Source organism: Falco punctatus (assembly GCF_963210335.1).
Source record: "Falco punctatus genome assembly, chromosome: 2".
NCBI lineage: Eukaryota > Metazoa > Chordata > Aves > Falconiformes > Falconidae > Falco > Falco punctatus.
Window position 1 is genome coordinate 1,716,083 of NC_137581.1, and position 24,566 is coordinate 1,740,648.

The 24,566-nt window shown below is 42.7% G+C and overlaps 1 protein-coding gene and 1 long non-coding RNA gene across 4 annotated transcripts in view; both read right to left on the reverse strand.

Moving 5' to 3' along the window:
* Nucleotides 1–10,633, reverse strand: part of LOC308058959 — a 29,056-nt gene extending 18,423 nt beyond the window's left edge. The window contains exons 1-2 of the long non-coding RNA XR_013926070.1: nt 3,441–10,633; nt 2,440–2,544 (exon numbers count right to left, since the gene is read on the reverse strand). This is a non-coding gene — a long non-coding RNA (uncharacterized lncRNA). The remainder of the gene's footprint in view (nt 1–2,439; nt 2,545–3,440) is intronic.
* RAB6A (RAB6A, member RAS oncogene family) overlaps nt 1–21,190 on the reverse strand; it is a 65,448-nt gene extending 44,258 nt beyond the window's left edge. The window contains exon 1 of one of the 3 annotated variants that reach the window (XM_080375599.1): nt 20,838–21,189. In XM_080375599.1, the coding sequence (XP_080231725.1) occupies nt 20,838–20,907 (70 nt within the window). In that variant the 5' untranslated portion in view covers nt 20,908–21,189. Of the gene's footprint in view, nt 1–20,837 lie in introns of all 3 variants that reach the window. The other 2 variants (XM_080375598.1, XM_080375600.1) reach the window with 2 other exon arrangements.
* Nucleotides 21,191–24,566: the final 3,376 nt, after the last annotated feature.

Here is a 24,566-nt window from a genome sequence, read left to right on the forward strand (position 1 = left end):
ACAGGAAGCATGAACAATACACTCACATTTGCTATGTAGGATATCCAGGAAAATGAGGGGGGAAGGTATTAAGCTTGGTTAATTAACTAAAGGTACTCACAGGTCACCTCTATATTTCAAAGACTGCTGCGCAGTCTCTTAACAAAAAAACAACCAACATTTACAGTCTCATGAGGATATTTTTCATCACAGGCTGAAGATTTAGCTTTCCTTATCTTACATTGTTAAAGCTTTTAAAACAAGTTTCCAATTAGGCTTAAAATATTCTCCAAAGGACTTGATTATTTTAACCACTCACTAAATGCCTCAGAAGTGAGGCTCTTTGAGCCTCAGCATAAATATCAATAACACAAAGCAGCACCTCTACAAAACTAAAAGCACTTGGAAATACTGTAAACATGTCCAAAGGATCTTCTGGTCAAGTCTGGATGACCATGAAGCTAAAGAAGAAGAAAGATTCAGTAGTACAGAAGACCATGGATCACAGCCTCTATTTAAAACTTAGCGGGAAGGCACAGCAGTGAAAGAAGGCACTCTCATCTACAGGTCAATGTAAGGAAGAGAGTTTCGGGTGGACCTAATCAGCAACTAAGCCAGCAAGGAGGAGGTAAGCACAGATTGGAAAGCAGAAGACATCCCATGCAGGAGATGTTATTGGGAAGCTCCTCCTGCATCTCAAGAGTGAGGTTTTTTTAAAAAGGTGATGGAACAGCAGCAGTAGTTCTTGCAAAGTCATGTCTTCTGGACTCCTCACTGCTTTTAAACACTGGATTTCACCCAACACAGAGCAGTAATTCACTTCAGACTGTACAACCACCTTCAATATTAAGCTAAGTTACATTTATATGTACACTTTGGTGAAAAAAAAACATTTAAAACCAAATTTGGGAGGCAAAGGAGTTGGAGAATAATGAGCAAGGGGAAGGAGGAAGAACAGTACTTGATCTTTGGCAGCAGTCTGCTTCATTCCTGTTGCAATTTAGCTGGGAATGGCTGCCAGTCCCTAAGCCAGAGTATGAGCATTTACAAGATTCAGTTTAAAATCAAAAAATTAATAAATCTTGCATAATTTCATTACTAAAGACAAAATGGCACAGAGGTAAACATGTGGAAAAGGGTTCTAGTAAGTCCCACTGGAGAAAGATTAAATTCATTTTATATTCTCGCAAATCAGTAACTAAACATTAATTCAGGCTCTAAAGCGACAGCCTGGGAAAAATATGGCAGACTGCTGGTACTACAGAGCTATCTCCTCTGAGCTGCGATTCAGGTGGCCTCCAAGCTGGACAGTAAACAGGAGTTCAAAGAGTCAGAATAGATGCTATTTAGTATCTGCTTTTTACCAAAACATCCTGTTTAGTTGTTACTCCAAGTCCCCACAACACTCTGGATTATTAAGGGACTATTTAACCAATTTTGGGACAAAGTACCAATTTTGGATTGTGGCGTTGGGGTGGAAATTTCAGAATAACTCTACTTGGTTCCAAGCTATTCAATGATGAAACACACAGCTTTGCTGCGAGCACATTCAGACAAATTAAACTCTTTTAGAGACACCTCATCCTCACAATGTCTCCAGTCCAGGCAGAAATGCAATTATACCAACGCTTCATGAGGTGCTTGGAGTACAAGCAAAGGAAGAAAAAAAATACGGTTGTTAATATAATAGACAATGTACTTCTACTTTTATGCATTAATGTTACACAAAATTTCAGACAGAATTTCAATTCCCATTTATGCGTATTTTTCACAGCATAAACACACTAGTACACATTGCAAATGCTAAGGCAACTTCAACTTTGCTAAACAGCCTTAGTCCTTGGGTAGGTCAGGTTGTTTCCAAGAGAGCTCTTGTAAAGTTATGCTGCTAAGCATTTTGGTGAAACAACAAATGTATTACTGAGACATGTAATATATACAAATACCAGGTCACTTCTAGCCTAATCTATCCTTTTGAAGCTAGATTCATAGAATAAAGGCAAAAGGCTGAAAGTTTGACCCATTAAATATTTACTCTGCCTTTAATTTTAACTGCAGGCTTGTTTATTAACTGGGTGGTGGTTTGGTTGGGGTTGTTTTTATTATTGCAACTGCTTTAAGGGTCCATTTCCTTCTTATACAAAAATTTGAACCTATCAAGTTTAAAAGACCAGTATTTAAGTTTTACTACTGTCATGCAAGGATAGCTTAATATTCACTTTACATATGATGGCAGTTAAAGCCTATGGGGATTAACTTACTTTTTGATGCAGATACTACATATAGGCTATATCGTTCAGATACCCCATTAAAAACAAGTGCAGCACTGAGCAAAAATCCACAAGGAGACTTTCAGTAATTAATCATTCATAAGATCCAATCTTTACAGCTCAGTATTTTATTTTTAAATACCTAATTATCTGCTTGTAAAATACTTGGAAGATGTAAAATGCTACATACACAGATCAAAAGTAATTAAGCCACTCTGGACAGACATTACATGAGAAGCGTGGATGTGCTCTTCAATGAGTAGCTCTGTTGCCCTGCCCTGAGCTCCTCCATCACCTGGACAACAAGATTTAAGCAAAAGAGTTATTATACAAATGACATTTCCAAATTCAGACGACTGCTCCAAATATTTTATACTGACATGAAGACAGAATCAACACAATTGTTTCCCTCTCTTGCAATTACAATTGCTTTTGGAATGAGCATGTTAAGAGTAAAAATAAATATTCAGGACTTCACCTCTCCAAAATCAGTAAGCTTTAGGTGAGTATGAGCAAAAAGTACAACCCACATTTTTAATGAAACATATGCTCATATTCAGTGAAGAGAAAGTGAGAGAGTAGCAAGAGAAGACATCCCTTCAACTAGATTTCCAGATTTTGCTACCACTGAGTTCTCAATTTGAATGAAAACTAATCATCACAGAAACATTTTGAAAACAACAAGGTAGACATTCAAAAGATAATAATGAATTTTGATTTAAATACCTTTAACACTGTACTTGTTTCCAGAACTAACCATATTCATGGACATTTTACACAGGAATCTGTGTATAAATCCTCAAACATAACAATGTTTTCCAAAAATAACTTTTGTTAAAATAGGATAAATTAAAAATGATAGACTAATGTATCATCTAATATGAGAATACTCTTCTGGATTCTTCAGAATTATATTGCGCTGCTGACATTTCCCTGCAGAGTCATCTGTTTCATTATCTCTGTGGCGAGGCACCACAAAGTATAATGTCCATTTCTCTGCCACCATTGGACGATACATCTTAATATATGAGGAACAGAACACAATAATAATAGTTAAATACTTTCAGAAATCCTGAATTTTTCTTTGCATCATTCATCATCTCCTGAGATTTCAGTATTAATGATAATCGTAATACATACACTAGAAATTACATCAGTGAAGAGATGTTACTATGTCTAATGATTTCCTACCTGAAACCAACAAGTTCAGCTGCTAGTTAGGCTCCTTCCTGAAAAACCTCACGTTATCTTCCTTTTCTTCTTTGCTACAGTCCCAGGGGGTCTGTACAGTCATGGGTTACTTTTCACTCTAACCTTCACAGCATTCAAATTCCAGTGGTCTTGCATCTTTTAATTTAAGGCATAACGTTCAGAAAAATGAACAGCAGCTTAATAGTAAACAGCCTAAGAATAGAATGAAGTCATTCTGCATTAATGTTTAATTACAATTTAAAATTGGTTACAAAACTGAACTGCAATAAAGTGTTTGATGCTTCTTCCCTAAAAGAAGTCTTGATCAAAAATCACCTGTGCGATTTGCTCCTGCACTGAGACTGTCAAAGACTAAGATCTGAATATATTTCTATTCCTTCAGAAGATGTACACACCAGAAAGATCTGCCTTGGCCTAAATATGGCTAAATATGGTCCAATATTCTCTAGATGTTGGTACTTTTGGGAATGTTATCTAAGAACAACAGTATAATCACCATAAATACTGTTTGGATTTCATTGATGTGCATGAAAAGCTGCATTCAGATACAAAAGGAATCACATCCGCTCCAGAAACCAGAAAATACAGACAGATATCAACAGGAGAAGAAAACGGATTGACAAGTCTCAAGAGCTACAAGGGGAAAAGGCTCTTTTTTCAATTGTAAAAGCATATTAGTACTCAGATTTTTTGAAGTCATGAAGGCACACCATCATGACTGCCCCTAAGAGATTTCTTCAACCTACGTTCATTGACAGTGAAAGTCAATGAATGCTACTGAACTGATATAAGTTGTAGAAAGTCTTGACGAGGATGTGTTCAGCTGCTTCAAGTAACTGTGTTGCATAACTACACGAAGTTTTAATTCAGTCTATTAACAAATTTAATATAACGTTCATCATATTTTTTCCAAGAAATTGACCCCCAAAAAAATCCTTACAAAAAGCCAAAACTGAACAGAGAAATTGGGAAGTTGTTCAATAGTCATTGCTTTACCTTAACTTTAGTTCTCAGAACTACTGAAGCAAGACAGCATCTTCTGTCATTTAGGAGCAGCCCCAAACAGAGATGGTAAATCAAGCGCTTGACTGAACAGGTTACATGCAAGGAGTTCTGCTAGTTCAACATGTAAAAAGATTCTAAAAAAATGTGAAGTCATTGCAGGTACACCGCAATAAAACTGAATTCCCTCTGCATGTTTTATTATCACAGCATGACTGCATCAAAATCAGCTGATTTAAGGCTACCGTGCCCACCTCATGCCTCAACACTGTATAAGCATTATTTTAATAACCTGAGTGTTCGTAAAATCTCCAGTTTTCCATCTAAGAAAGTGTGACATTGAACTCTACACTGGTGGCTGTATTTAAATTTTCCAATGAAGTTTAGGAAAAAAAAGGAGGAAAATTTCAAATTAGACACCCTAAACCAGATGAAAATATCCCAAAATTATTTATAATGTTGCCTATTAAAGGCAAACTATTTGAGACCAGTTGAGGAGCTAGCACATCTGACCGATCTTCCCAGCACAGACATCCCGGAACATGCCAATTCCTGTCACTTGAGTTGGAGGCAGTTGAGGTTTAACCTTCAGATTCTTGTTTTTTCCTCTAGTTTGAGCTGTTATGCTTCCCACTTGAAAGCTTAACTAGATAGGACACAAAGCGCTGATGACAGACAAGGCTACTGAAACAAGGAGACACCTCAGCCCTCGTTCTAGAGCAGCCCATAAAGAGTACTCTATACATAGTCTTAAAGAAGGAAAAGTAAGTTCATTTATTAGACACTAGCAACACAGAACAGTACAGCCTTCAGGATTGCTCCTGGACTATACAGATTTCATGAAAAAATTTGGGGGAAAAATAGGACAATATCTGACAGTTATTTTTATCAAAATTCTTAAGGCACTGTAAAGAAGTTTCTAGACTAAGTAGTTTAACCTTTGAGAAAAAAAATTTGTCCTCTCAGGAACTATGCAGGCAAATGGGCTCCAGCAGTAACATAGCAATTGAATCACAAGACTCAAAGGTTTTGACTAACCTGTCTAGGGAGAGTCCCACAGAAAGTATTCATTAAATACTGCAAACAGGACAACACATAAAATGCTTCCATTTAAAAACATCTCAACAGTGGTTAATTAACTCATCAGAGGTGTTTTCAACTACAAAACTGAGACAGGCTCTATTTAGACATAGCAAAAATGTTAGGAAATTGAATGCTATGAATAAAAACCTGGAAGAGCTCAGTCTAAGCAAGGCAGTTCGAACTTCTAGACACCGCCATAATATCAAAGTGGGTCTTGTGATAATGCTAAATTAACATTTTAATTGGTATTCCATGCTCAGACAACACTGAAGAGAGAAATCTGAATAATTCAGCTTCCATTTGGAACTGTTCCATTCATCTCAGGGCAAAAAAGAGAAACATAGGATTGGCCTGTTTCAGAAGATGCGTGACCCATGGCAAGCCTTAGACTTCTCCCAAGACAGCAGAAGTGGATTCCTCTCCTGGAACTACTGAGAAACAGGGAGAAAAGCAGTCTTCATTAGCTAATTCTCATACATATAGATCATATACAGGTTACGGAAGGACAAGTGAACCATTGCCTACCTTTACATTTAGCTGAATCACCCACATGGTTCTAAACCATGAAAAATCCCTCACTAACTCCTTCGCAGCTTTGAACCCCCAAAATTCTGACATGTTAATGTGGAAGTGATAACTACAAGAACCACATCAGTAAAACCAAGCAACCCTTCGGGAAAGGTGCTAACCAGACAAACTAAACCAAACCAAGAGGCCTTGTAAGCTAACAACAGATCACTCAGCATGGGATTCTCATTCACTTCACTTACTCTGAAAGACTCCCTGGTTAGGCAGGGCCTCACAAATACAGACAATAACTAAGCTTATACATTTTTCTTTTTTTTTCCTAAAACATTCTTTCAGGGATTGTAGAGGGAGTGCTAGGACTATTCATTAAAAAAAAAAAGGGTTTGAATTTTGCACCTTTAAGGACAACACATCTCAATGGAGGAAGGAGATCTGAGAAAGTTTATTGGAAGGATGCTCATAGTTTAAGGAATTCTTGCTTTAAATCAGTAAAATCACCCAAGTTTGATGGGAAACAACACCCTCCTAACACCTACATAAAGCACAGTAATTCTCTTCCCCCATTAAAATGCAGATAAGTAGGGGTAAAATTTACTCACAATAAAGCAAATGCCGGATACCAGATGACATCCAAGCTAGTCACCCAAGGTTCCATTCCGATTGTAATCGGTGGCAACCATTTTATTAAAGATGATCTGAGTAGACAAGAGTCCCACTTCTTTGTAATGGGAAACTCCTCTCCTCCACTTCAAACATCTATACAGCCTTCTACGCCCTTCTGAGAGAGGTTTCAGCTCCCTGTAAGAAAAAAAATATTTTCTTCCCTACTCAAAATACCTGTATTACAGAAATCCGAGATTCTGGACACTTAAAGAAAACAAGAATCTCAATGAAGCTTGTAATGAAAAGGCACAATACAGACTTGCAAAGTATTATCTTTTAAGATAACTAACTGGATTATTAATTTCTGTAAAATGTCACTGAAGGCCTTCTAATGTAATTTCTGCCTGAACAGCTGCAAGAATTTAGTGCATTGCACTTCACTTTTTATACTGCAACATCCCCTCATACATTATATATATAACTTTATACATAAAAGCCAAACAAAAGCATCTCCTTTCCCTAAATCACTAGGTTTTCAATTGTTTCAATTATCCAAAAGTTTCTTTGGGTTTTGCAAGTCTTTTATTTAGAGATCACCTGCAATCTCCTTCCAGGTTATCCAAAGCTGGCCAGTTCCCCTCACCTCAAGACCACATTGGTCACTGTTGGTGTGAACGTGTCTCCATCCTCTGCCACGCAGAGGTCTCTATATACAACCGTGGCTAACCCTTAACCTTGGATGAAAAAAGATCTGTGCTGTCTCCACTATCTTCTCTTTGAAGAAAGAGCCAGATTCATTGCCATGATAGGAATAATCTGAGTTTTCAAAAAATAGCCCATCTGTCTCTCCCTATCCTATTGCCTTTGGAGAAAGCACGGGGAAGAAGTCATATTTCTGCAAACAAAAGCAGCTGAACGTGCTTCTTTGACCCGAGTATTTCCCTGTAATATTTGATTATCTGAAGTTTGGTTCATCATCTTTTCCTACAGATGCTGCCTTCCTAATTAAACCCTTCTCTCTGCAGCCACTAAAAAATACAGCTTTAGGACATCCGTTACCTCTACATCTGTCATTGTGCTTGAATGTTATCTATTCCCGGCTTTTCTTCCTAAGTTCATTTGGGTTCCTCAGACCCACAATTACCTGACACCACGTTTCCACAATGCCAAGGCACAACCGGATCCCCTCCTAATAAGGATTTACAGCACTAGTAGTTCAGGTAGACAACGTCTTCAGCCCAGGTGTAAGCTTGGCAAATATGGATACCACCACTCCTCCTGCCAGGAGCTATCTGTGTAAACAGGAAGCCTGACAAAAGAAATCTTGGTAACTGTTACTAAGCATGCAGCCTTTAACTGACACCACTATGGGACTTCAAATGTTTATCTTCCCATTTCCCATCCAAGTATGCAGAGTACAACCTCTGTCTTTGTCCTCTGCATCTATGTAGTCTCCCTCCACCCCATGTTAAGTATTACTTGCACGATTTAATAAGCTGAAGTCAGATAAATCCAATAAATTGTATTACAAGATGCAACCAGCACCAGCAGGTTAGAGAAAACTAGGTAAAACCCCACGTAACAGACTGCAGTCATGAGAGAGAATCAACATAGAATGGTTGAGGTGAGACCTTGAAGATCATCTTGTGCCAGTTCCCCTGCCACAGGGCCCCCTCCCCCCAGCCCAGGCTGCTCCCAGCCCCGTCCAGCCTGGCCTTGAGCCCTGCCAGGGATGGGGCACCCACAGCTGCTCTGGGCAGCCTGGGCCAGCGCCTCGCCGCCCTCACGGGGAAGGGTTTCTTCCTCACATCCAACCTAAATCTCCCCTCTCTCAGCTTCAAGCCATTCCCCCCTGTCCCACCGCTCCCTGCCCTTGCCCAAAGCCCCTCCCCAGCTTTCCTGTCGGCCCCTCCAGGCACTGGGAGCTGCTCTAAGGTCTCCCCGGAGCCTTCTCCTCCCCAGGCTGCACAGCCCCAGCTCTCCCAGCCTGTCCCCACAGCAGAGGGGCTCCAGCCCTCTGACCAGCTCCGTGGCCTCCGACGGGCCCGCTCCAACAGGTCTGTGTTGGGTGCCCCAGTGCTGAATGCAGTACTCGAGAAGATAACATAGATTAAATCCATCTCACAGAAGAAACTCCTCCTTCACAGTATCATGGTATAGGACACACAAGACCTTCTATAGCTATGGAAAGTAATGCTAAGATGGCAGTACCATCAGGCAAAGAACAGCTGCAGAAGTGAGGAGTTAAAATGGGTGGCCACCCAAGTACACATTTCTGGAGTGAAACATTCATGGCTTCTACTCTTTTGAGCACTAAACACTATTCTGATGCAAGCTAGAGCAGCATATGCTATCATCTAGCTCAGGGAATGCAGTTGTCGCTTCCCTGTACCACATGCTAAATGGAGCCCTTGAAACAAGCAATCACTATCTTCCTAAATATGTTTTGCCCTTGAAAGCACAACAAGCAATGCTAAGTCAGCCTTTTCAAGCAACAGAAGAGAAAAGTTTCAGGAGACCTATTAAAATGCTAGGGATTACTATAGACTTCCCTTCCCTCTATCCTTTAATTTACATTTTGCCTTATATTTCCCTAGCACCATTAACCAGCTGGCAAAACAAGCAAAGACCACCTCCCGCTCCCTCTTCTCATGACTACCTACCCTACCCTAAAGAAAATTCTGCCTTTTCATACTGTAGCAACTTTTGTCCTGCCTGGGAGAAAAGAAAAAAAAAAAAAGGAAGAAAAAGGAGGAGGGGAGAGCTGTATATAGCCTTCTCTTCAGTGAATCTATCTTACTCCCAGAACCTACCACCTTCTGGGCAGCTCTGCGAGGACTAAGACATGACCTTTACTCTTTCCACACAAGAGCTCTCCTCTCAAACTCATTCTTCAGGCAGACCACAGGTGACTATTTCTTCAGAACAAAGCTCAAACAAGATGTTAAAATAGTCCTGATTTAAGGTTGATGCAGTCTGACTTCTGAGGAGGCAGCTTGTAGGGAAAAAAAAATGCACCGAGTACATACTGTGTGCTTTCATTAAGCACACCTCTCCACAAAGCGAATTCAGTCAGCATTTGCTGATCCAAGTTGACAAGGATGTCTGTCAAGAGTACCTGGGGACCGGTGCAGAAATAACCAGAGGTACACAATTCTCTGCACAATGCACATGGGTTAGCCTATATGATGCAACTCCACAGTAACACAGGGATAAAAGAGCTGATACCAAAATAGAGTAGAACGTGTATACCAGTGCATGTTACAAGAGCAGCACAGAACCCTGTTTTTTCAGTACCAAAAAAAAACTAACCAGTTTTGTTGTTGGGGTTTTTTTTAGCAACAGAAACCAGAAACACATAGAACTTGAGAACAGCACAGTGTTAGAAGCTGCACACTCTGGTCTCTCTCCTCAGACACTCGCAAGAGTCCAGGGAACACTTGGCCACAAGTTCCTTATGTTAAGAATTCAAGAAATGTATCTACCCGTTCCTCCTTCACAACTCTGCTCCTGAGCTCTGCCAGCTTTCCTCCTGGGGACTGGGGCAGAACAGAGGCCACCAGCATGGACACTTCGACACTCCTGCTGCCTCTGCTCCACCTGCACTGCAAATTAAGAACTTCACACTCAAACGGCGTTAATCAGACAAACTAAGCAGCATTAATCCAGCACAACATTTTCTAGCCTTTCAATGTGCAGGCCTGTAAGAAACTTCCTAACAGACAGAGACTTCTCTCTGTAGGGATTTAAGCCAGCTGACAATAAACTTGTTCCTTCCCAGCTGCATTTCACAAATGCCTTGGAAAGAGGCCATGGAGCCTGAGGGGTCTGCAGACCCAAGGTTTAATATTCATCCGGAAGAATAAAAAAAAAAAAAAAGAGAAAAAAAGTCTTTAAAAGATAGGTATTTGGTTCCAAATAGCCAATAGAAAAAGTTCTGGGGTTTGGTTGGTTTTATTCTGAACTTTCCTAGAAAAAGAGTATTCCAAAAAGAATTGCAGGATTCAACTACAGAAAAAAAGAATGTGCTTATATGAAAAATCTGGTTTGGAGGAGAAAATCCTTTAGAGGAGAAATATCTGTGCTCCAGCTGGGGTAAAAGATCTTGAAATAAATGTTCTTCTCTAGCAGTATCTTCCAGAAAAACAATCCCTTCATATAGGGACTCTAAGGATACATACTAGTGAAGTTCCTGTTTAACTACAATATTTACCCTCCAAGACACACAGAAAAGACTTGTTTCTAACTTCAGCAATTCCTTGTATAAACATGTACAAAAGGTAATTTTGGGTCTTCAGGCTGTCATACCTACAAAACCAGCTTTAAGTGCACCACAGGGTTCTCTAAGGATCTCAAAGACACACTACTACCAAACACATAAGGTCACATTTATTTCCCATTAAGATGCATAAAAGAGCTCCCTCCCACTAAGTCCAGCGAGTACTACGTGACATCTGGTTGCTGTCATCTTCCACTGCATGGCTGATGGTGGCAGCAGGGACTTACCTAGTGAAATCAAAGCAGCGTGCAGATACAAGATAAAAGTCAGGTGTTTTAGGCAAGCACTTGAGAAGCATCAGACTGGGGAGAGCATGGAACTGTTCTGAAACTCTTCAAAAATATCTCATGTAGGACACTTCTCCTCCTCCTCTTCCTCCTCCACTTTCCAAAAGGTACAGGCTTCAGAAAGACCCCTAGCCATAGGTACATGGTTCCTCCACCTTCCAAGGGGCACGATTCTGACTTGTGACACGCTGAGAACAACAAGGCCTGATTTAACCTGAAACCTGGCAGGTAAAGCCAGCTCTCAAGCCTTTGACTCATTCTTAGCTGTGCAAATCTTGCACAGGCTACAACAACCGTTTAAAACATCATTCACACAATTCTGTAGGGAAATTTTTTTCTAACTGTAAGGGCTTACTGGAGGGAAGGCACGTAGTAATTCGCACAAGGCTCCTCTTGCTATTTACTATATATCCTGCAGTTTAATGATTTGGGGGAAAACCCAGCTGTCTTCCAGAGAAGACAAAAAAAAAAAATCCCTCTTGTATTTTTAAACAAAATTGTAGAATCCCTAAGGCCAAGACTGTATTTAACTCTAAATTACTTGCTGTGACAGCATAAACAGTCCACCAAGCCTACAGATACAAACAGTGGCAACCTATCAGCCTTTTGCACTCCTGAACAGAGAGAGTGAGGGAAAATTTTTTAACAACAAACCAGCAGATTACAAGATTGTGATACTTTCACTGGGAAAAGCTTTTTTCAAGTCTGCTATTACACTACAGCATCCAAATAAAGAGGCAAATTTTATGGGACAAAAGCTTTTGATCTGCCTACTGTTTATGCAATTGCAGGAAAAAAACCTATCCCCTTCTCCAAGTCACATTGAGGTTTAAGAGCAACTAAAAATAAAAAAGTGGAAAAGAACTATGATCACAAAGTTAATTGTATGATGGTGGATAAAAGCCACTCCAGTGACTGCTCAGCAAAAAAAGGCACAAGATAACTCAACTAGGAAAGAAAAATGGGAGGAACAGAAAGAATAGGAACATAATTATGACTTGAATATGCAAAGGACCAGTATTAAGAGGCAACTTTGAAAGCTGAGAAGAAATTACAAGAACCTGAACCAGTGGGTCAGTCTGGAAGTGAGGGGCTGGAAGAGACACAGCACACACCCCCACCCCTGTGAAAACCTCTTTGTAAGGCATTCCAAGGTCAGGAAGAAAAAAAAGCTTGATTTCCTTGAGATGATACTCCGAACTCAAACCTTTTCCAGCCATTTTAATTTGAGCCTCCTCCAGCTGTGTTCAGCTGCTATGCTGAAAGATTCACCTACAGCTTTATCCAAATAAGCAGCAGAAGCTGTTTAAGCAAAGCCATCCTAGCTTTTATGCAGACACAAGTGATTTTTCAGCCATTTTGAGTGAGCCAAGGACACAACAATAAAAAACTGCTTCAGCAGCATACGCATCTGTCCAAAATCACGGGAAGGGACTAAAAAAAAAAAAAAAAAGACAATATAGACAAGACAAATACGGCAGCAAGCCTCTAACATAAAGGCCTGTCTACTGCTGCCTAGTAAAGTCAAGAAGGGGTCAGAACTTCCTTTGAAAGGGAGGACAATGCAGTACAGTGTTTCACCACCAGTTAATTCTGTCATACATGAAAGTTGAAGCCTGTTCATCTACTCTCACAATACTGACTGCAGTCCATCAGGAAACATTACCTGCAGATACAGTTGCTTTTCCAAAAGCAAGCGTTCTTCACTTACCTTCATTTCTAATCAAAATCTCTACCTGGTTCTGAGCTCACGCCACTCTCACCAAGATCTATTGACCACTACGTGCACACCATGCTTTTGCTCGCAGCACTTACAATAAGTTTTGCTCTCTCCATCTCCTCCACCACCTCAGATATCCACTGGATGATTCAATCGCCCATCTAGTTCAGATTCCTCTGCTAAGCCTTCCTTCTGTCAGGCCATAAAAAACCCAAAATAATCCATCACTGACAAATAGGGTTTCTCACAGCCATTTCTGTGCCAGCAGAAGAGGACACAGCCAGTAATGAGCGAATATTTTCTACTCCCAGAGAAGGCAACATCTTCATTAAAACAAATGAAGTGCCTAGTCCTACAAGCTGCCGAGAAACACTTCTGCACTCAGATTAATGCAAAGCTGCCTGCCCATTTCTGTGCACACAGCTTCAGAGCCTCTGCAGAGCTGAAGTCCCTACCTGTTCGCAGGAATTCACTCCCCCCAACTCCAGTAGCTGCTACTTCAACCCCTTGGCAGAGATCAAACTGACAGGAATCTTGTCAAACCTGCATCAGCCACTGCTTGGACACCGCCACTGAGAATGCACCCTCCGAGGGCCCCTCTCCTTTTAGCTACATGTCTATTCTAGATTTAATTTCCCTTCCCTTTGTGTTGCACCTATCAAGAACATTAAGAAAATGAACTGGCTGTAACTCAAACCTAGACAGAGGCAAGTACAGGAAGCTTAGCAGGAAACATTTAGAGGCATGGAATAAACTGGTCTCTGCTTTAATTACAGAAATCGGGGGTGGGGGGTTGTTGCTGCTGCAGCAATTGCCAATTGCTCTCCTAGAAGCAAATCATTAAAAAACACCACTTAGCAGGATAAATGGCATTCATTTATATGGTCGCAGGCGTTTAACAGTGAAGAGGTTTAAGTGGCCACAATTCAAGACATAAGAGACCAAGTGAAAGTTAAGAACATTTTCTCATTAGCAGGTTTACCTGCACCTTCCACTGACATGGCCAGTTTGGCCACATCTGAAGACAAACAGTTACCTGTTCATCTGCATTGCTCCAATATTTCTTCCCAACTCTTTCAGTTCTCAGCAAATATGGTTTAGATTTAAACCAAAGCCTTAATTCTGTGTTGACGACACCTACACATGTCTGGATGAGAGAACACTACGAGCCTGCAAATCTCAGAATAGCTGTGTAGCATCTCCAGGGGATACTGGCAGCATGTCAGCTCATGGAAACTTCAAAAGTGTGCCCCAACTCTATGCATTAAAATGGAAGCAACTACCATGGGTGGTATCAGCATGCACCTGCACTTAGCCAGGCACCTGCACTTATGAAAGCAGCCAAGGTCAAGCAGGATTTGATTGCAGAGTTACCAGTTAAGACTCCAGCACATTGTTCCAGCTCTTGTCTTTGTGAAGAAACTAAAGGAGGAAGTCACAACATGGACAAAAAACACCCTAAGAGAAGGAGAGACTCTGGTGCACATACTCTCTAACTGGTTCTTATCAGTACCAAGAGTCTCAAGGATATTGTGTCTGGCTTTGTAAATATACTTCAAAAGCTAAACTTCAGGACATGACACAATGCACTCCTCAACCTCCCCTGTGAGCACGGTAACTAAACCAGTTAGCATCACACTGGGTATGCCCGAAGTCCAAGAAGCCTTTTCAAATCATACAGCAGACTGGGAAACTGTGCCCTGGCATTCTGGCAGCACTGACCTGCTGTGGTTTACAGCAGTCCAGCAGAAAGAACGTGCTAACAGGGAACAAAAAAAGGAAAGTTACGTCCTTGTTCTAAAAAGTCAAATTAAACAAATGACACTATTGTGCTGTACAGTTGAATAAGGAATTCCTTCCTAATTTGAAAACTGTTTGACAGACACGACAGGAGGCAGCCAGAAGCAAGCCAGGGGCTCAAGAACTCAGAGGCACACAGAATAGGCCAACATATCCAACAAGGGGAGGTTTCAGCAGCATGTTTTATAGTTGCACTGAGCTGCATGCAACATCAGGGTAGGAAGTCTTTCCCCTTAAACCCCCGATTTTGACATCGCTTTGCATTTAGAGTTGGTTATAAGTTGGTAATTTTACTGGTTGACAACCAATGAGAAGCGACTTCCACCTCAAAAGGAACTCAGCCACTCAGTATGGCCTTTGCACCAAGTTCAGTTTTTTCCAAGTGCAATATACGTACATACCTTACCCCCCCCAATTTACTGAACCATTAAATAGTTCACACAAATGAAAAAAAATTTAGATTTGGTTTCATATAATAGTCGCTTCCTAGATTAGCATTTCTTTTTTGTGATCCACTAGGCTGCATTTGTGTAAATTAAATACTACTGAAACAGAAAAAAAGTCCAATTTTTCTTAAGTTAATGTTATGCATGTATTCCAAAACAGATTTAGCCCATCACATTTTGAACATAGAAGAAAACAGCCGATGAAAAGTAATAGATTCAATTGTTCACTGTCCTTGGGCCCTTCAATATATTAGAACCAGAGGAGTTTGTTTTATGCTGAGGGGAAAACAAAGAATCCATTTAGCTTTTCAACTTTGTGTAAGCTCAGTAAATAAATCAAGAAAACAGACCTGAAAAATTCTACTTTCACTGCCAGTCTGTATTTTGACTACTGTTTGTTGCCACATTTTTCATTTACACTACTTCCATAAACAATTTATACTAATGCATCAAACTCAAAACATTTTGATTATATCAGTTAATTTTTAAAATAACACTTTTAGTCTTGTCCTAGCCTGCTCCATACGAAAAGAGATGTATGAGAGTTCCCATACCCTTTCAGAAACCTTCCTCTGTCACAAGGTAACCGTTCTTGCAGGTTATAGGACTCAGGTGAGTTTTGGAGGTTGTCTGGAAAAATCTGATGGTTTCATGTCAAGACTGAAATTCCATTTCTTCTGAGCCATTGAGAGGTTTCACTTGCTTGTTTCAGTTTGTTGGTTTGGGTTTGTTTTTTTTTTTAATCAGCAGCATATACAACAGGTACTTGTACATGCATGAACACAACAGATGCCTTTAAACACCTGGATTAAATTATCACATAAATAGGAAGGTAGCTACTTCCTCACAAACCAATCACAGAAGACAGATTTCTAACAATCAGTGAAGTCAAGAAGAATGGCTGTTGGCTTTGATAATTTCCAAATAGTAGATCTTGTGCTAAGGTGGCCTCAGAAGAGGTTCCTCACCTTTGTTTCTGTTAGTCCCATTTACAGCTTCAGCTTTGTAGAACCTGGATCATGTGCTAGGAGAGTGCCAAGTACCACCAAACACCTCAGCAGCTGCAGATATAAAATCCATTATTTTAAACTCAAGGAATAAGAAGATCTTCTTCCTAGTTCACAAAATATTTCTCGGATACAGACAGAAAAACATACCAAAGAGCAAAAAGGCACAGCTACTCTCCCTTTGAAGAAAGGATCTAGCTGCTTCAGAGGCTTCCACAAATAGACAGGGATCAAAAGGCACCATGAAAACAGGCACCACAAAACATTTAAGTCTTTTTCCCCCCAAGTGTGAGGTGCTTCTTCCAGATATTGCTACAGGGAGGGCTCTTTCAGACATGGAGAAAAGGAGGAACAGGGACAATATTCAGCCTCCAGATGCACCAAGAAAATTAAGTTCAGCAACTCATGGAGAACACACACAGTCCAAATATAAACCCAAATATCTGAAGACCCGGCCACAGGAAAACCAAGACATTAGGAAATTAATAGGAGGGAAGAGGATAAGATTTTAAACCACTAGTGGGACAAATTAACAGCTCTCCAGAGCTTGTAACGCCGAGAATTCCTTAGAAAGAAGGGAGTTTTAAGTTGCACAGGGATGCCAGTCTCTGCAGACTGGCTGAACTGTGACCAGTGTTACACACCAGCTTTGTGTTACACACAAGCTACCTGCAGTTCTCCAGTTATCTGATAAGACACATCACACTGTTCAGCCGTGCCTGTACCAACACTGTTATGCAACAGTATAGTTCATTAGTGGTTTCCAAACCATCATATTTCACAAGTTATTACACTGTACTTATGTTTTCAATATTAAAAATATCTGTTCCTGATAAAAAAATATGCTAACTAGTTCTAATATTCTTTAAGATTTTATGCAATGCAGAAACGTCAGCAGAAAGACAACAGGGACTTATTTTGCTTTCTGTAATATTCATGCCCTTCAGACTTGCTCACCAATAAAAGCTACAGCATAAACCCACATGACAAAAGAATATTTCTGTTGCGGTGCCCCAGCATTCAGTTCTGCTCTTGATCAAAAAATCAACGTATTAAGAAGCAGAGGTGTTCCTGTGTAAGACAGAACTAAAGATGTTACTAATATTTGAATATATACCATATTTGCTATTGAGCTACCCTAACACAGGTGATGTGTACACTAACCAATGTGACCCAGAAATCAGAATTTCTTAAACTTGAGCCATTAGCACTGATGAAAATCACCTGATAAAACAAGATCAAAGGCAGTAAGAAACATACTTCCCCCTCACCCCCCAATAACTTCATCTAATCCCTCAGCACAGAGCTCTCTCTGCCTTTTCAGTAAAGATTAGCATGTTTAAAACTGCTAAACTCTGTATAATCTTCCATCATTTAGAAAAGTAATTCAATTAAGACAAGCACTGGTGAAGTTGCCTTCTTGCTAGCCACCCAATGCTATATCCTTGCACTATAAGTTAAAAATAAAAAAAAATGAGAGAAAGAAAGAGAAGCTTCTTCTAGCTGGACACAGATTATGTTGCAGGCTCGTGATGAATCCACTGTCCATGCGGCAAGTATCCAGGCTCAGCTGGGGAGGGGCGTGGGGAACACAACAGCAGTATTGCTATTGAGAGGCAATGACTTGCAGTAAATCCCAAAAGGAACTGTGAGTGACCCGATGTCATTTAGCCAACACACCCCACCAACCAAGCAGCACTAGCAGGACCCAAGGATAGAGCGCTGCAGCAGTGTGTCAGCTTGCTCACCACAGCACTGAGCACTCAAGGAGCTGGTGCAATAAAGGCAGAAAAGGCAGACAATGTGAGTAACAGACATGGGAGACAAGAAGATTTTGGGGGGTCAGGGAGCAAGGAAAGAAGGCTCTTAAAAAAAAAAGTCAGCATCTTAGCACAGGAAAAAGAATCTGCAGCTAGCGGTGAGCAGCATACTAGGAAGAATCACTGCAGTCCACACAAATGCCTAGGTATACGGCACTGAACTCCCACAATATGGCTGAGGATACCAGCAAAAATCAGCTATCACATCCACTTTCAAATAAGAATAAAATGTCTAGAGATGCTCCCAGATCTCCCATGGAATGATACCATCTTTGCTCACACGACTGCATGGAAGGGTTGTAAAGCCTGCACAGTAATGAACTCCAGTTAAGAATTTCTTAGCCATAACATACCCATTTATTGAGATGACTATATACAGTCAGCACAGAATGTCTGATATTAGCCGGCTTTGGTTGCCGAGGCAGCTAATTGACATTGTAGCCCTTTATAACATTTCATTTGTCATTGTGAAGTCCCCAAACTAAATGAAACAGAAGCATTCAGCCTCCCTACCAGCAGCAGTAGGATTATCTTTAATTATGGCCTTCCAACAAGGCAGATCACCTTTTAGTTAAACAGGTAGAAAATGCAGCAATCCAGCGCAACAGTTGTACAAAGAGATCTTCTAATTTATGAAAGCTGCTATCATAAAAACTTTATTTCTACATTTCTCTTACCCTTCAAAACAAAGAACAACATGTAAGCAAAGCCCACTCAAGCTCCCTTTGCAGCATCAGAGACTGTTCTGTAAATATCTCCATCATACAGAAGAACATTAGCGCATTTATTCTTCCAGGAGCCATTTGTAGTGGGAGCTATTCACCCTACAGACAGTAAAAAAATAAAAAATTACAGAGAATGACATCATGACAGCACTATCTGAAGAGATTCAAGCCAAATTCAGAAACAGACACTTCTCCATCAAAGACAAGAATCATCCAAGCACTGTGTTGGAGCATGCCCTCGCTGCAGCCCCCGTGGATTGTATGGACACACCAAGGGCTATCGGCATCACCACATTTAGCATCGAGTTCAGCGCAGATCAGTAACGGAGTCATCGCCCAGGATCCAAGACAAAGGCAGGTCTGAAACCCACACCACAGCTGCTAGCCAGGCCCTAACCAACTAGATTCAAATCAGCTTTAACCCACCCAATAAGCTACAGTCAAGACAGCAGTTGCAGTGCTATGTATATTTAGTCAGGAGTATTTTGCTACACTATAACCATAAAACCCCTTCTCTCCTCCCCAGATTTGATGCTATGAACAGGAATTATTTAAAACCTTCCAGTATAAACACACAGATGATTAGCTGAGAGAGAAAAAAGTGACCAAGACTAGAGAAAGCAGGTATCTGATGTTAGATCTGCTAGAACAGACAGACAAGAAATCCACGTGTAAACTGAGAGCTGCTGAGATTTAAGATCTGCACGAGGTGCTACAACCTTCCATGGAGGCATTCGAAAAGCTTCATGAAATCAAAGCTCAGAAATACAGTAAAAGCCGCCAAGCGTTTTGCAAATATGCAGTTAATACTTAAGATTCCTGCTATCAAACAGCTTGGAAGAAAAAAAAAAAACAAACATATGAGCATCTTCTACACATGACCCTCTTCCAAAATCCTCATAAAATGGCTGGCCAAATAGCACCTCACCAAGTAGATCAGGTGACCTACCCCCCCAAAAAAACCCCACCAAACGCAAGTTGAACTTGTGGTCCCTGGATCCCTAATATGAAGGGGAACTGTTCCAATCCCCAAAAATAAAATAATTTTTTAAAAAGGATGAAAGAGACAGACTAAAGGAAACCATCAATGTATAGGTAAATGATTTAAGAGCAGTCTTATCACCGAGCTCATCTACGTAACACCAAGATGTAAGTCATTTGGGGGAGAGGGAAGAAGAAAAAAAAACAAGAAAAAAAAAAAAGACGGACGACTAGTATTTCATCATCTCCTACCACACAGAGACCAAAGGTGGCTGAGGGAGCAAATACCCCACCCCGAGACAGAAAATATCTTGCACCTACTCATTATGTCAAAGATCACTCAATATCTGACCAGGATTACACAAAGCATCTGACAAACCAGCATTTTTTCAGAAAACTCTCCAAAGTGAAAGATTTGAAATGCAGTACTGGAGATAGAGGCCTTCTGCTGAGGAAGAAGACATCGTTTGGGATTTTTTTTTTATTTTATTTTATTCCAAAGACAGGGAAGGAAAAAAAAAATCTCATTGACTGAATTAAATATTTAGAGCATTGGATCCGCTTTGCCAAGACATAACTCCATTTTCAAAAAATGCTATATTTACACAGAAAACACCAGGGATTGAGACTCCTGCCCCCAAAAAAACGGAGGAGTTGAGATCAAATGAATCAGCAACTGTTTCTGGAGATGTGGCCGCTGGGTTTTGGTGGTTTGTTGCTTGTTGTTTGTTGTTTTTTTTTTTTAACCATAGCTGACCGACGCTCGATCTCTCCCTGTCACTGAGGGTGCAGCGACCACAAGGCAGCCTCTGCAAGGGGGAGGCAAACGCCCCGAGGCTGCCCCCCACCCCACGGAAAGCTGCGGGGGGGGGGGGCGACAGAACCCCGTTCCCCTCATAATGTGGGGTTACGGCACAGGCGGGGCCCCCCACGGAGGGCGACAAGCAGGGGGGGATCCCCTCAGATGCGACCCCAGCCCCCATAAGGGTGGGTCCGCCGCGGCGAAGAGGGGGTGGGGTGTGGGAAGGGAGGAGCCCGCCCCGCCACCGCTGCGTGAGGGAGACCCGGACCGAGCCGGGCCGGGCGGTGACTCACCGCTCTGCTCGCCCAGGAACACCAGCTTGAATTTCCGCAGCGGGTTGCCGAAGTCCCCGCCCGCCGACATGATGGAGGAGCCTCCGCCGCCCCGCGCTCGCTCCGCTCCCCGCGGCGGGACCCGCAGCCGCTCTCACACGCTTCTTTCCGCCCCCCCACTCCCCGGCGAAGGCAGGCTGCGGGCGGCGGGCAGGGCTGAGGCCGGGCTCGCAGCCCCGGCGAGGCGCAGCCGGCTGGGTGAGGTGGTGCCGCCGCCGCTGCCGTTCCCCTCAGGGCCGGGCTCCTTCCCCCGCGCGCTCGGCGCCTCACACAGCGGCCGCCCGCCCCACGCACGCACGCGCGCCGCCGCCGCCCCGCCCCTCGCGGCACGTCGCGCTGTGTGCCCCTGCGCCCCGCCCACTCTGTACGTCGGGCTAATCACAGCGGGAGGGGAGGGGGAAAGGTGGGAAGGAGGCGGGGCTTGGTGTCCTGCTGCTGAGCTGTGGATGCGATCACTCTGGAGCCTAACGATGGCTGCCTGGGTGGCCTGGGCGTTGGGGGGAAATCCTGCTCCCTGAAGCAACCGAGCTGCAGAGTGTGTGTTTGTGTGGAAAGGCGGGGTGCACGGGCTCTGCCCGCGGCGTTGCTCAGCTCCCAAGGCACCCTCTGAGCTGCGAGGGTGCTCCCCACGCATACCTTCCTACTGCAGCCACCCACACCGGACCGCCTCCCCCAGGCCACCATGCAAGGCCAGGCTGGGGCCACGCACCCACAGGCTGTGCCACCAACTCAGCTTCCAGAGGCCCCCTGACACACAGGGCTGGGGCAGATGGGATACGGGCGCTTCCAAAAAGGATCTGGGCTGTGGGTGCTGCTATTTATCGTTGTCAGTCATCAGGCGAAGCCTCTCCTTTGCACCCAGACATGGTCTCATCCGGATCCACAGGTCAAACTCTGCCTGGACTGATGGAGCTGTGCCCCTGGGTTTTTTCGGCATGGATTTGGCCAAGTTTGGCTGCTACAGGAGCTCATGCTCATTTCCCAGCCGCAGTTAAAAACCCTTTTCATCATGTTGTCTATACAGTCCTTGGCATCAGCGCTAATCAATGGTTGCAGGACGCTGTTTTGCGGATTGACTGGATACTAAGCAAAAATGAATTCCAAATCAAATACAAAAATAAATGCAGTTTATTATATGACAATATAATAAAGAAAACAGCATGCAATATGATAAAAAAACAGTACTAGTTATTATGCACGATATGATAAAAGAGCAATAGCAGCAAAGCATCAAGACATTACTGCAAAGTGTTAGAGAGACTAAGAAAAGGATCACATCACCAATTTCCACCTTAACATCCCTTCGGCTGGGAGCCCTGTTGCAGCCAGTGCCAGGAATCTCTCAGTAACTGGGAAAATTCCTGCATGGTGCGTCCACCTGTAGGTGAGGCTTCTTGCCCAGTCCCGGAGCTCGCCCACCTTTAATACTCAGTTACACACCTAGTGTATGTAAATAAAAAAAAATAGGCTAAGTGCAGGTGTGCACTATGTCATGGTTCGTAAGGTTCACACACGCCAGGGATGTTGGCCAGACACCTGAGCGTGGTGGAGTTACCGTCATGACATAGCCACACACGGTGTTTTATTGTCTCGATGCTGCTGCTCATATCTTGCTTGTTCAGGGAGCTCAAGACAAACACCACCTGCCCAGTACAGCTGTCCTTGAGTTCCCTGAACTCACTCTCCAAGTTAAGCGATCCCTAATTAAAGACAGACTTCTTCATAAGCAGTAATCAATTTAAGAAATTTTCACACAGATGCACCCAGCCCAGCTGAGCTCAAGGGAAGAACCAGCAGAGTTCTTGAGACCAAAAGCTTAATCCTAAACTGGTACGGATATTCCTTTAGAGGAGTATCTCTTGGGGACACTCCAGAATGTCCCCAGCACATCCCTCCCATCAGGGTGACATTTCCCGGGGAGGTCAGAGATTCCCACTCTCATCCTTTTGCAGTGGCTGGGGCTGTCGTTCGGAAATGGCTCAGTGCTCCCTCCCTGCCTAGCAGAGAGGTTAGAACCCCATTTGCAGGCCAGCCCTCCCTTTAGCTGTTTTCTGCCCATTTCTCCCCATTTAGCTCAGTTTGCCTTCAAGCTTCAGGGCATGAAGAGGCTCCCAGCTGCATCCAGGATGCTTCTGTTTAAACCTTGGCTTCAGGACATCTCTTTTCCACATAGTCTTCCTCCCTCCATTGCCACGCTAGTGCAATCCCACACTGATCAGTACTCTCTTGCTCAAATTTGAAAGCAAAAATTGATTTTTAAGAAGCACTCACCGCCCTGGGGCTTCCCGGGCCCTCAGTTGGTGCTGGCATTGCCTGCTGCTCCCAGGAATATCTCAACTGAAACAAGAATGTGCTCAGTGACAGAGCCCTCCGCGGTCTGTGGCTCCTGCCCCATGGTTGTATTCATGTTGATGTTGGTGCAGATCTCTTGCAATCCACTCAACAAGATCCAAATAATACTCCATGGGCTATTTTCCACCTGGAAATGGGTAGGTTTTCCACCATTTTCCCATCTGGGAGATTGTTCTAGAGCCTCTCTGCTCTGATGGTCAGGGAAATGGCATCCACCATTCATTTAGTTCATCTAAATGTAGCTGCTCAGTGAATTTTGTTCTCTTGTGCCCTCTCACACCTTCCTCTCCAAGGCCCAAGGGCTACATCTCCTCTGCTATGGGGACACCACACGCAAACTCTTGGTCTCCTCCTGGTAAAAGATCATGGGTTGAAACCAGTATTATTCCATCTCCACATGACCTGCTGTCCTGGATTTGTAAATGCTCCATGTAGCCGAAGGGGGCACAGGCTCTCAGCAAGGATTTGCTTACAGGTAGGTCATCCTCAGTCATGAACGTCCTTCGTTCAGCATCTCCAGCCATGGTCTCTGTGCTCCGTCACTGCCTGCTGAATGAAAACACTCATTGAACCTTCCCACTTCAGGGATCTTGTTCTGGGATATGAGTTTTGCCTCTTACCGATGCCTGCAATCCAGGTGCAGAATTCAACAGCATTTTGAAAACCAAATGGTCTACGCTTTCTATTTCTGCTCATTTCATTTGTACTCCCTCAACATGATTAACTGCTTCTCCAAGGTTTGGAGTTTTTTTTCCAGGTCTTGAACTGCCAGTGAACTGAAAGAGAAAACATGTCTTTAATAAGGTAATTAAATTTAACTAAGTTTTAATAAAGATACGAGCAGGAGCTCGCATTCAGCCTTGCACCTGGCATTTGGGAGCATTTCCCCCTTGCTGTGGCATTGGTCCCACGGCTGCTCTCCCAACCATGGGGAAAGGGAATCCAGATTGGCAGAGACCTACTTAAATAATTTCACTATCATTTTATATATATATTGTCCTTGTTGACATGTCATTCAGGGATCTTTCCCACCAATCCCAGGGAAAACAAGGGCTCTCTACCACGGAGAAGTCTTGACTGTTAGTAATAATTATTTTTGTCACAAAAGCTCTGCTCAGGCGCAGCATCTCTTCATGCTGAGCAAAGGAAACACTCCTGCGTTTCCTGCCAAAGAGGTTTCAGCCCAAGGGACCGGCAGGGGATATGGATGAGGCTTTCAAGATAAAGCAATTGAGGGACCTGCCTCTGCTCGCTGAAGCCAGGGGGGATCATCCTGCTGACTCCTGCAGGCCTTAGGCATGGTCCTAAAAAGCGCTGCAGAAGGTAAAAAAGGAGACA